The sequence below is a fragment of the Vipera ursinii genome (genome assembly GCF_947247035.1).
Source record: "Vipera ursinii genome assembly, chromosome: 3".
NCBI lineage: Eukaryota > Metazoa > Chordata > Lepidosauria > Squamata > Viperidae > Vipera > Vipera ursinii.
The window spans coordinates 13,398,600-13,411,885 of record NC_139516.1 but is presented as its reverse complement, the minus strand read 5'-3'; the positions used below and the strand labels follow the sequence as shown (position 1 = coordinate 13,411,885).

General features: G+C 39.8%; 1 protein-coding gene across 3 annotated transcripts in view; it reads left to right on the top strand.

The window, feature by feature from the left end:
• GNAS (GNAS complex locus) overlaps window positions 1-13,286 on the top strand; it is a 216,715-nt gene that overhangs the window by 115,547 nt on the left and 87,882 nt on the right. For all 3 annotated transcript variants that reach the window (XM_083357437.1, XM_083357438.1, XM_083357439.1), the window contains exons 3-4: window positions 8,661-8,715; window positions 8,803-8,922. In XM_083357437.1, the coding sequence (XP_083213563.1) occupies window positions 8,661-8,715; window positions 8,803-8,922 (175 nt within the window). The remainder of the gene's footprint in view (window positions 1-8,660; window positions 8,716-8,802; window positions 8,923-13,286) is intronic.

Below are 13,286 nucleotides of genomic sequence, written 5' to 3'. Positions count from 1 at the left end.
ATTTGATATAGGAAATGTAAATCCTGAAAGAATTGCAAGAGCCACAAAAGAAAGGTATTTTCCCCCCTGTATGTTTGCAATTTTGGCGGTGTTGCTGTTTCATAAAAGGCTCATGTTCGAAACAGGCACGTTGTTGTGATTAAATAATATTGAGATTATTGATTCTTTTTATTTGACTTGCGTTTTATCAATTCCAAGAGGCTTTAGGAGTCTAACCACAAAAGGTTGACTTCTGAAGAAGGGAGCTCCACATGTAAGCCACCTTAAGTTCCCTGGGGAAGGCTAGGATAAACTTGTCAAATTACAGTGCTCCAATTTGTATGTGTCCAAATGCACATCTGTGTATCTACAGGTAAGAACACCCAATCAGTCATATCTGGGCTGAGTATCTAAGCTGGTAGGGGGCGCAGTGGCTTAATGACCCTAGAACGGCTGGTCATAAATGGTCTGCACTCCCAACGGTTTATTTATTTATTTATTTATTATATTTTTATACCGCCCTTCTCCCGAAGGACTCAGGGCGGTGTACAGGGCAATAAATATAAAAACGGAATACAAAAGCTAAAAAGCAATTAAATATTATGCCCAAGTTTAAAACAGTAATTAAAAGACATATTAAAACCCCAACCCTAACCCATCAAACCAGGTCAGATTGCTCAAATAAATAAGCTTTTAGATCGCGCCGGAAGGAGCGAAGGTCGGGGGCCCTCCGGAGCTCAACCAGCAAGCGGTTCCACAGGTCTGGCACGCCCACAGAGAACGCCCTCCCCCTGGGGGCCACCAGTCAACATTCTTTGATCGGAAGGCACCATGAGGAGGCCCTCTCTGTGGGAGCGCACTGGGCGGAGCCAGGCTCGGTGAGATGGGATGAGCTTCCATCTCTCGATCCCTAGCTCCTGCCCATTCGGCAGTTTGAAAGCATGCACTCTTGCAAGTAAATAAACGGGTACCACTTTGGTGGGAAAAACCTATCTGTGTTCATGTGTACGAAGAGCGGAAGCCAGCACGAACTGACTGGGTGCGAGGCAACGCAACGCAAGGCGAAGGGAGGCAAAATCAACAGAGTAACCCAGAAGAGCCAGGAACCCGAGCGCCGTTAAGTCAGTTGGTGCAAGCTAAGATAGGGTGCAATGCAGCCAGGACTGCATTGTGTCTAGCATGTGTAGATCTCACTGACATTGCAAGCCATACGCTAAATAAATGAATCTAAGCTAATTAGTATTTGGATGAAAGACCACCAAAGAACTCCAGAACTCTTTTGGCTAAGATTGGGAAACGGATAAACATCTGAAAACTAGACATAGGCATTGATAAACTGTAATCATACTTTAGCCAAAAAGATGCAATAGAATTGCATCCATGAAGCCACCTCAGTAATTTATAGAGACTTCAATGCACTTGATGTATACAGGCTTGAATTTTAGGTAAGAAACTGAATGGGAAGGTGGATGAGAAGTTTTCAGTCCTTTTTAGTCACACTTTTTCCTGTTGAATTGATCCCTGTGGGAATTAACCCTAGTAGATTCCCTACGTGAGAATTGGAAGCAGTTATCATTATCTAAATACTCAAATGCTATTTCTCTCAAAAAATAGTTAACCTCAGTGAGGGTGACTTTAAATACTCATTATTATCCCTTTCCAGCCTTTTTTTTTTCTTGAATGCTGCACATGTTTAGAATACACGTGAAGTAGAATACGCTTAAAAGGCACATCTCCTGAAGATTTGAAAGTGATTTAAAAGTTGTTTGCATTCAGACAGTTGCTGTTCTTCCATCCTTCTCTGCAAATCTCACATATAAAACCTACTGTGTCCATTTGCCTGCTTATATGATAAACGCCCATGATGTGAAGATTAGGATTTGAATTTCCATAGATGAACTTCTAGGTGACAGATTAGGAACACTTTTGATGGTAACACATTCCTTACTTTAGGGAAATGAAGTGGCAGTTTTGCACTTACAAACTAAATAGTAATAGTAATAATAATAATAGTAATAATAATAATAAGAAGAAGAAGAAGAAGTTGGAAGGGACTTTGGAGGTCATCTAGTCCAACCCCCTGCTAAGGCAGGAAACCCTATACCATTTCAGACAAATGGCTGTCCAGTCTCTTCTTAAAAACTTCCAGTGTTGGAGCATTCACCACTTCTGGAGGCAGGTTGTTCCACTGGTTAGTTGTTCTAACTGTCAGGAAGTTTCTCCTTAGTTCTAGGTTGCTTCTCTCCTTGACTAGTTTCCATCCGTTGCTTCTTGTCCTGCTTTCAGGTGCTTTGGAGAATAGCTTGGCTCCCTCTTCTTTGTGGTAGCCCCTGAGATATTGGAACACTGCTATCATGTCACCCCTCACCCTTCTCTTCGTTAAACTACACATACCCAATTCCAGCAACCGTTCCCTATATGTTTTAGCCTCCAGTCCCCCAATCATCTTTGTTGCTCTTCTCTGTACTCTTTCTAGAGTCTCGACAGCTTTTTTACATCGTGGTGACCAAAACTGGATGCAGTATTCCAGGTGTGGCCTTACCAAGGCATTGTAAAGTGGTATTAGTACTTCACGTGATTTTGATTCTATCCCTCTGTTAATGCAGCCTAGCACTGTGTTGGCTTTTTTGGCAGCTGCAGCACACTGCTGGCTCATATTTAAGTGATTGTCCACTAGGACTCCGAGATCCGAGATTATAGTGTTATAAATAAAAGGATGTTTGGAAACTTAGGAATAAAAGTTCAACAAATGAATCAAGCTAAATATTCTTAAACTACTTAGTATACTTTCTGAGAATTTTTGAATTGTTGACAACATTATTGAAAACTGGCCAGCATTTTTAGAGTGTACCGTAGCATATTGAATTTATTTCTGCTTTTCTGTGAGAAAGAGGCCAGAGGTACATCTTATTTTTCTATTTTTTCTTAAGCATAGGCTGGGTAATGAAGTATTGGCTAAAAATCTATTGTTGGTCTTTTTGTTTACATCAAAATGGCCGTTTAGATTATCCTGAACATATAGTTCCATTGCATCTCATACTAGTTTCCTGATTATAATATGAGAAAGGAAGAAAAATACTCTCTACGTTTAAGACATCATTTTATACATCTCTGTCATATTTCTTCATTTAGTTATCGATAGACTATTTCCATTGTTCATTAGTTTTTACTTCCATACAACAATAAATTTTAAAAATAAATAGTATATTATACAGTAAATTCATATCTGTTGAGTAAAATTATCATTTCTGCATAAGGCCAGCTACAATGCAAGAGGCAGTTTTTTGAGTGTAAGGAACATTTTCACTCTTGATTTTAGCTCAGCCATATTGTTATGCCATAGACGACATTTATTATTGTTGTTGTTGTTATTATTTATAATCAGCCTTAAAATTTCAATTTTGGACTTGAGTGGGGTTAGTATGAGTAGATTAGAATGGATTGTGGCACTGCTAAGCTTGTAAGCTGCCCTGAGTCTTCGGAGAAGGGCGGGATATAAATGGAATTTTAAAAAAAATCATGGCAATTCAAATACTTGAAAAGGTAGATTTCTTAGGTGGTAAAAATCTGATTAGTCAACAATAGTAACATATAGTTAAGTAGAACATAATTCAAATTATGCAGGTTCATTCCTTAATTACTCATGTTTGACCCATTTACTTGGTTTTCCCTTTTTAGCTATAGATTTTAAGATTGTAAAAACAAGAATATTGCACAGATTAATAATATATCACTTGCATTACCATGTGATCATTCGAATAGTACTCAAGACTTCTTCAAAAGTTATTTAAAATTACTTAATGGCCAAAATTGCATGTAATCTAATTCTGATCTTGGGGGAAAAACAATTTCTGGATTATAAAGAACCTTTGTATAGGACAATCTAGTCTTCCCTCTTTTTCAGTTCTTTCTTTACTTTGCCAAAAAAAAGAAGCTTTCATTCAAATGCTTGGTTCATAAATTTCACTATAAACTATGTTTGAATTAACCATGATCTTTGAGAAAACTGGAAACAGTGGGTTTGTATAATAAGCTATGCCAAAATTAAACCACATCATGCCATTCATTAGTTAACTCTACAATTCAGAACTAGGAATAATTACAGGGATATTCTAAAGCCAGGAATATTGACGATTCAATATTAAGATAACTTTATTACACATTCTTTAAAAAAATCTTACATTTAATTCTAGTGTAAATGTTTAATTCTGTGTTTTTTTTGCTTTTCTTTAATAGATTCCTCTCTCGTGGTATATTATTAAAGAATTAAAAACATTAAATCCTCAGCCTTTGGAAGTACTGTGCATTTATATATGTTTACATGTAAACATAAAATGCAGTTAGTTCTTTAAAGTAATGTCTACAGTAGAATCTTGTCTTTAGATGTGAACACACTCATGATGAACCAAATAATTATAATATCTCAGGTCTTTAGATAACTTGGCCATTACAGGTGAGACGACTATTTAGCACTTTTTCAATTTGAGAGCTAATGGGTGTTAATTACAGATGGTTTTCTGGGTTATCATCTTAATCAGATGCATGATCAATTGTTAATTGGTTTAGAACCTCATTTCAATGTTATTGGGAAAAACAGGAAAAATATTAAAGGCAAATGATATGTATCAGCGGGCTTATTATAATAGACCAATATTGCATATCAAAACCTTTAATGTAAGGTATTAGAGAATAAATTGTCATATTAATTCCAGTTCTTGAATCTTAAGGCAGCATTAACACCCTAATCTTTTACCTGTATTTTTTTGAAATTAAAATCTGTAAACCATAATAGGGTTTTTTTTTCCTCCTTTGGTGTCTCAAATGGGCTTCAGTGACCTTCCGGAAAAAGCTCCTCTGAAAGTCAAAATAAGAATCTGATCGCTGTTGCCTGGTCATAAATAACTTCTAAGAATTTTTAGTCTAGAACTTGGTTGGTAGGACTGAATTTTACAGTATGGGTGACTTCATTAAAATAAAATCATTCATTTACATTTAAATTTTTGTATAGACATAATTTTGTATAGAAATAATTGGAATTAGCTTCCAATTCTCCCTTTCCAGCATTATAAGAAAATAAAGCTTAGGTCTTCTTCTTCTTCTTCTTCTTCTTCTTCTTCTTCTTCTTCTTCTTCTTCTTCTTCTTCTTCTTCTTCTTCTTCTTCTCCTCCTCCTCCTCCTCCTCCTCCTCCTCCTCCTCCTCCTCCCCCTTTTAAGAAAAGGGAAAGAACAACTGTATTGTTGTTCTAAAAGAGCGCTTATATTTATCTGATCAAAGGACAGATATTTAAACTGTGAGTGAGTAAGATTTGGAATTCTAGTACTGACAAAGCTTTCTCACAAGCAGGCAAATATCTAATATTAATCAGTATCTGATATATCTTTATAGTAGCTCATAAAACAATACAGAAAAGGGATGTTCTGATTGTTGGCAGCTTTTAAAAATATATTGTTCTGGCCTTGTGTTTTCTCTAATAGCTTTTATTATTGAGAAAAAATGTTTTAAAATCTAGCAATCTTTAGGAATAGAATTTTGTGTTTGCATACTGCTGAAGTCAGCAAGTGATTTTAATGCTGAGAACTTCAGTCAAGCAAGGCATTTATTGTATTTTGTAAGTCCTTGAACCGTTAGTAAATTGCACTTGAAAGTAAGTTATTAGTCAAAGTCATGACGTACCTCACTCTGTAGGAGATGTAGCATGCAATTGTCATGGAAAAAGTACTCTTAGGGAATATTACAAAATACAAATTAAGATTATATATTCATTGCTGTAAAAAGAGTCTATTTACTGAATTTACCATAGGTCTTTGGCAACCAGGTGCAAATATTCTTGTGGCATCTTATTCTTATGGCTGCACTCACTTAAGTATCTTGTTCAAAATCCATTAAAAGTTCTTGATGAGAAAGAAATCTGGCGTAGCAGCTTTTTAAGTTTTATTTATTTTATTTATTTTTATACCACTTTTATTATTTTTATAAATAACTCGAGATGGTGAACATAATACTCTGTCCTTCTCCTATTTTTCCACAAAAACACACCTGTGAGGGGAGGTGAAAGAAAGCGACTAGCCAGACATCACACAGCCAGCTTTCATGCTTAAGTTGGGACTAGAACTCGCCATCTCCTGGTGATTGGCTCAAAGTCACCTAGCGAACTTTCCAGCCTACAGTGGGACTAGAATTCAGAGGCTCCTGGTTTATAGCCTGGTGCCCTAACCACTAGACCACAGGTCGCCAACCTGCGGCTCCGGAGCCGCATGCGGCTCTTTGAGCCGTCTCTTGCGGCTCCCAGCCGCCCGGTGCGCGCGCACCTCTCCCAACGGGCAGTGGTGCGCGGCTCCCAGCCGCCCGGTGCACGCGCACCTCTTCCAACGGGCAGTGGTGCGCGCGCACCTCTCCAAATGGAGAGTGGCACCGCCCATTTGGAGAGGTGCATGTGCACCTCCCCGAATGGGCGGAGGTGCGCGCGCACCTCCCCAAACCTTTGGAGAGGTGCGCGCGTACCTCCGCGCGAATGGGCAGCGGTGCCGCTCTTTCAGGAAGCCCGCCGCGGCCCGTCTGTGAAGCTGCCGAAAGCGGCAGCTTAGCAGACGGGCCGCGGCAGCTTCCGCAAAGAGCGGCGCCCCTGCCCATTCCGAGAGGTGCGCGCGCACCTCTCCGAACGACCGGAGGTGCGCGCGCACCTCTCCGAACGACCGGAGGTGCGCGCGTACCTCCGCGCGAATGGGCAGCGGTGCCGCTCTTTCAGGAAGCCCGCCGCGGCCCGTCTGTGAAGCTGCCGAAAGCGGCAGCTTAGCAGACGGGCCGCGGCAGCTTCCGCAAAGAGCGGCGCCCCTGCCCATTCCGAGAGGTGCGCGCGCACCTCTCCGAACGACCGGAGTTGCGCGCGCACCTCCCCAAACCTTTGGGGAGGTGCGCGTGTACCTCCGCGCGAACGGGCAGCGGTGCCGGTTTGGGGAGGTGCGCGCGCACCTCCGGTCGTTCGGAGAGGTGCGCGCGCACCTCTCGGAATGGGCAGGGGCGCCGCTCTTTGCGGAAGCTGCCGCGGCCCGTCTGCTAAGCTGCCGCTTTCGGCAGCTTCACAGACGGGCCGCGGCGGGCTTCCTGAAAGAGCGGCACCGCTGCCCATTCGCGCGGAGGTACGCGCGCACCTCCGGTCGTTCGGAGAGGTGCGCGCGCACGTCTCGGAATGGGCAGGGGCGCCGCTCTTTGAGGAAGCTGCCACGGCCCGTCTGCAAAGCTGCCGAAAGCGGCAGCTTTGCAGACGGGCCGTCGCCATCGGGCAACCGGGAACCGGTTCCATCTCATTTTTTTAAAAATGGCAGCCGCGTGCGTCCGCGCATGCGCAAAAAACCTTTTTGCGCATGCGCGTGCATGGACACACGCACGCGGCTCCCTCTTTTTTTAATTTGTGATGGAACCGGTTCCCAGTGGCTCTTTTTCTTTTTTAGGTTGCCGACCCCTGCACTAGACCAGGGGTAGGCAACCTTGGCTCTTTTATGATTCGTGGACTTCAACTCCCAGAATTCCTGAGCCAGCATCAGGAATTCTGGGAGTTGAAGTCCACGAGTCATAGAAGAGCCAAGGTTGCCTACCCCTGCACTAGACCAAACTGGCTCTCAGTAATACCACATGGCCTTGTAAACATTGATTAAAAAATAAAAATAGTGGTTATTTTCTTTTCCCTTTTTTAAGTGGGCATTCTGTGACTGGATATTTCATGATGTGCTAAACCCAGCAAATTTCTCTTTTATTTTAAATGTTGATTTCAAATAAAAAGCAGATGGAACCTTTTCCCTTTGGCAACATTTTAAAGTACTGTGTAGTCCAGATTCTGGGTGCATCTACATGAAACTTTCCTTAACAGGTTGTCCAAAATTAGCTGAAAAATGGGACACATGGGCTATCTCCTTGATTTTCCTCCATTGATGAGGTTGCAAGAAAGTAGATATTGTCTGAAACGTTGATGCAGTCCTAAACTGATACCGTATTTATATAAGTATTTCTAACTTGGATGTGAATTCAGCTGTTTATCATCACTTTGTAATGGAAATATTACATTCTATTGTTGTGATTGATTTATCAATATAGCTGTGCATGTAGTCCTCAATTTGCAACCATAATGGAGTCTGCCCATTATAGTTATAAGTTGTAACGGTCATAAAGTGGGTTGTGTACAGTATTATTTGTATTTTTGGAGGTGTTTGCTAAGCCCCACCTCCACGATGGATAGAAGAAATTCTGGACTATCAGATTAGTGTAAATATTGTTTTAGACCAGAGGTGGGGAACTATGACTTGTGGACTTCAACTCCTAAAATTCAAGTCTTATGAGGGCCATAATTCCCCACCCCTGCTTTTTAGACCAACACTTTTAATTATTTAGCGTTTCAAAAATTGTAGAATTGGGAGACTTTTGAAAAGATAGGGTGCAAAACCTGTTTGTGGGTTCTATATGATTTTGTTAAGCTCGTGTAGAATAATTATGATAGGGAACATTACCTATAAAGACAAACCATCCCTTGCAAAAACTGATTGGAGCTACATGCAAATTTGAAGGAGAAACTGACTTATGATTTATTGAATATTATTTCAGTAGCTAAAAATGGCTTCACGTTGGTTTTCCCTTTCAAATTTAACCTTTACAATTTAGACATTTAATTTTTTTTGTTTCTTGATTACAGGGAGAAGAAAATGAAAATTCAAGATATTAAAAATAATATTAAAGAAGCTATAGAGGTAAGTCTGCCAGCTGTTCTTTGTTTTGACTAAATTGCTTTAACTTGTAGCATTCTGGTAACATGCATGAAATCATTTTCTCCACAGACAATAGTAACAGCGATGGGAAACCTGGCACCACCAGTGGAACTAGCTAACGCAGAGAATCAGTTTCGAATTGATTATATATTAAACTTAGCAAATCAGATAGATTTTGACTTCCCACCAGTAAGTATACATTTTTATTGAAATGCTGTTGGATTAATATTTAAGCTTTTGTCTTTTTATCCCTGTGGGTATTTTGAAAAATGGAAAGTAATTTGTTTGATTTTCTGATGTTTTCAACATGTATGCATTGATTGCTATACAAGTATTGATCTACAAATGTGAATCTAGAACCTGACTTTTGTTTCTTCTTTGGGCTTTTCTGCATGAACAATAGGTTGGATGATACAGATGTATAAAGTTTCTAGTGGATGTGCATGTTTTCCAAAGAAATTGAAGCCCTCCAGTAATTGAAGCATATTGAGAGTAAAGTGAGGAAAATGGAGGATGTATTTTAATGCTTACCTTTAGGCTTTCTGTGACCCTTAGATATTTGTGCGTTTGTGTACATGCACAAGCAAGTGAACAAGCCACCTGTGCAATGCACATTAGTTTCTAAAATACTGCTCACAAGAAAAGCTCCAATCTTAGTTTCAGGCAAAATTTAGTTACCCATCCATCAGGATTCTGTTACTATGGACTTTGAGTTGAACATGTAAGTTACATGTGGTTGAATGGTTAAATTTATATGGATCTTCTCAGCAAGGCTTTAGACCCATGGGGCCATCCATCCCAAATGTTATCAGTATAATATAATTCAAATTAAAGATAGGTAAGCTGGAGCAGCCAAGCTAAGATTGGTTTTCATTGATAACATCACTTCCTGTTCAGTTGGGCCTTTGGTCAAAGGCTTTTCTGATATGGGCCCAATAATAAATTTAGAGGCTGTCTTTTAGGATCCAAGACAGATTTTAGTCACGGTTAGGATTGTTTCTATTGCCTTCTAAATGCATCAAGGGCCTGTGTCAAATAAACCAAAAATCTCAATAATGAGCCATCTGTCAGTTCCTGCTATTTTTTTATTTTTTTTTAACTTTTGTTAAACCTGCTGAGTCATTATAAAAAAGCACTTCCTGATCCTTGTAGCTCTGAACGATAATTTTGTTGATGTTGGTTTCACTAATAGAAATAGCTTTATGAATGGCTCCTTTATTTCACTCATGTCACCAGTCTCAGCTACTGGTTAACAGAGTTTTTGGCCTGCATTTGTTTCTGGTAGCAGCCAGTATAATTTATTTGACAGAGAATTTTCTTACACATCTAGGTAGGAAAAAGTGCAAAAACTAGTCAGTTTGGGCCAACTTGGGGCATCTCTGGCTTAGAAATGGCCAATGTCTTACTTGCTGACTAGTGTCTATGGGAGAGGGAGGGAGGGAGGGAGGGGGTGAGAGAGAGAGGGAGGGGCTGAGAAGTTTCCAGCTAGGCATGGCTTCAGAGGAAGTCCTGGTTAATAATCTTCCAGTAGTTGAGGATTAATGAGTAGGCTCTTTGGCACTACAGATTTCTAAGTTACAATAAAGTTACCCCCTCCCTCTTATATAGACATGCACACACAATACCAGATGCATTGATTGTCATCAATTTGCATACGATGAATAATCTTATTGGAAAATACAACCAAGACACATGTGAGTGCTGAAAGCTGTTCTGGTGCTGAATTGTGGATTCCCTTCTCTGTTGGCTATTAACTGGAACTGCTACGGATGTTGAGATGCAATTTATATTTCTCTGTAGAGCTTGTTTCTTTCTTCTTCTTTTTTTAAAGGAAACTTGTAAGTAGCTGTGCACACATAATAGAGAAGTATTTTGCCGAAACCTCTGTGAAGTCAGGTCAGATCAGGTGCTTCCACTGCCCAGTCCTTTTGATTGTGAAGCAGAACTGTCTGCTACATTAGGTTGTTTACTGCAGCATAAATGTTAGGAGAGAAAACTATGTCAGGAATATTTGGGGCATTAAATATCATTTCTGTAGTGCTGTCGCTGGGCTCTGCAGAAGATTATAAGGCTTCAGAAACAGCCTGCTTAGGTTTTCTCCTCTGAGATGTGTCTTCCTGATGCATACAGTCTCACCTGAGCTCATTTAAATGTTGTATTCCTTTGGTACTAGAAGAAGAAAAAAAAAACCCACTGGGTATTAATTATATGTAAAGCAATGTCATACCCTGGAATATCTGTATACTCCTAACCTCCTGGGCACAATCATTGAAATGAAGAGTCCTCAGAGAAAATTGGAGACTTTATAACCTTCGTTTATACAAATTTTCCCTCCTGAATACTGTAAACAATGGAGAGCAGCTTTCTATGGTGCATTGTGAAGGATGCACAAGCAGCTGGACATGTCCAGTTTTGTGGTGAACTTATAAATTGACAACACTCCGTTTTCTTACAAATAGCAGGTTATCACAAGTTTTCTGTAGAGTATTCAACTCAGTTGTCTTATTGCAAGCTATTGTTTCCCAGGGCATCTGTGGACGTGTTTTTGTGTTAATTGCTGATTCAAGTTCCTATTTGTATACTTCTCTTTGATCTCCAAGAGCACTTTTGTAAACCTGTTTGTTTGGTACTTGAGCCAAATTTTAATTCTTTTTTTTTTAGAGCACAGAACTAGGGAAATGAGTTACTGTGGCTTCTGTCTCAGCCTAAGAAATACAGAGGCAATTTAACATTAAGGTGTTTTTCCATTAATGTTAACACTTTACTCACACAAAGCCACCAAGCATACCTGATCTATCAATGGGCCACCTGTACATTCTCTCCATTTCAGTAATCTGTAGACCTGTTATATGATATCGTTTTGCTTTGTTAGATGATAGACCTGTGAGATTGTGGAGCGAAGGAGTGTAATATGCAGTTATGACTTGAACCGATCATAGTTCTTTCAGCCTGTAGAACTAGCTTGGCAACTTTACACCTTTCACCTTAACGCATGAGGGAAATGAACAGTGGGCAGGAAACTGGACTCTGTGTGCTGCTTGTTTGAAAAAGGCTCAATAGTAGCTGTGGTGTTTTTATTTTATTTGCTTATTTGACTGTGAAGATGTAAATATCTGACAACTATTCCTTTTAATAAAACTGTTATCTGCAAAAAGTAAAATTATAATAACCATAGCTGTAAGATTGGCTTTGGGCAAAGATGATCCATTTTTTGTAGTCTTGTGATCCCAGTCAGACGTGTGTCTTGTCATGTGATATCAGCAATTGGATGGGGGCCAAATTTATTTGCTTATTTTATTTTATTATGTTTGTTTCCTTCCTTTATTATTTTTACAAATAACTGAAGGCAGCAAACATACCCATGACACCTTCCGCCTCGTAATTTCCCCGCAATGACAACTCTGTGAGGTAGGTTGGGCTGAGAGAGAGTGACTGGCCTGAAATCGCCCAACCGGCTTTTATAGCTAAAGCGGGACTTGAACTCATAGTCTTTTTGGTGGGTTGGCAAGTGACTGTAGGCACTGAATTGCCGACCATCCTTTAGTGAGATAAATTATACAGAAAGTTTACCACATTAACATATTAATTTCAAAGTAATTGTCGTTTGGAAAGTCTGTTTCATGCTTTTGGGATTGTTCTCTCATCCCCCTCCGAAAGGTACTAGGAAGCTGAAGGCAAATCATAAATTTCTGTCTTGTCTGCTTAGAAGTTAAGATACCTTATATGGGCTATGTTGTTTTCCTTTTAGTTTACAAAGGCAGGTTGGAGAATTGGAGGGAAGGGTTTTTCAAGGGTGATAAGCAGTGTAGTATAGTATTTTTATTTGACATGAAATTTCAGTGCAGTATTTTTTTTTCACAACAACAACAACAAAATAAGCAAACAAAATGGTGAGGTAAATTGGGCTGAGAAAGAGCAGTTGGCCAAAAGTCACTCTGTGAACATCTGGACGATTTGATCCTGTGTCTGAATGTTCTTAGCAATACACCACTCTTGACTCAAGGAGCATTAGGTGATCTTTAAGGAAAGAAGAATATCTGTAATAAAAACCCAGGGATAAATCTAGTTCCTCCTAACCTGGGAAGATCTTCTCCTTTGTTAATAATAAATGCTCTAAGCCTAAACAAAGAAATTCATAGACTGAGACAAGAGCAATGGCCGTCTTAGTGGTTATGATTCTTTAGGAAACTCTTGCCATAGATTAGCTCCTCTCTTCCCTTCCTTCCCAGGGTGTTGGAGCAGACTTTTGGCACAGTTTCTTTTAAGCATTAGATAGGTTAAAAAGACACTGTTACTGGTGACTCTGAAGAAGCAAGTTGACGAAGTTGGTGGCTGTTTCCCATATCTCAATGCATATTAAAGGAGAATAGATCACTAAATACGTTAGCAGAAACATCACGCATTTCTTTGAAAGATAGGGGGGGGGGGAAACATGCTTCCAGAAGTTTGTAGCATGAAAATCAACTCCCTCTCTCTAAAGTTAATTAATGCATTATCATAGGATACCTCTGTTGAAGTCATCTTAAGTTTAACTTGTAGCTTTAAAGTACTAA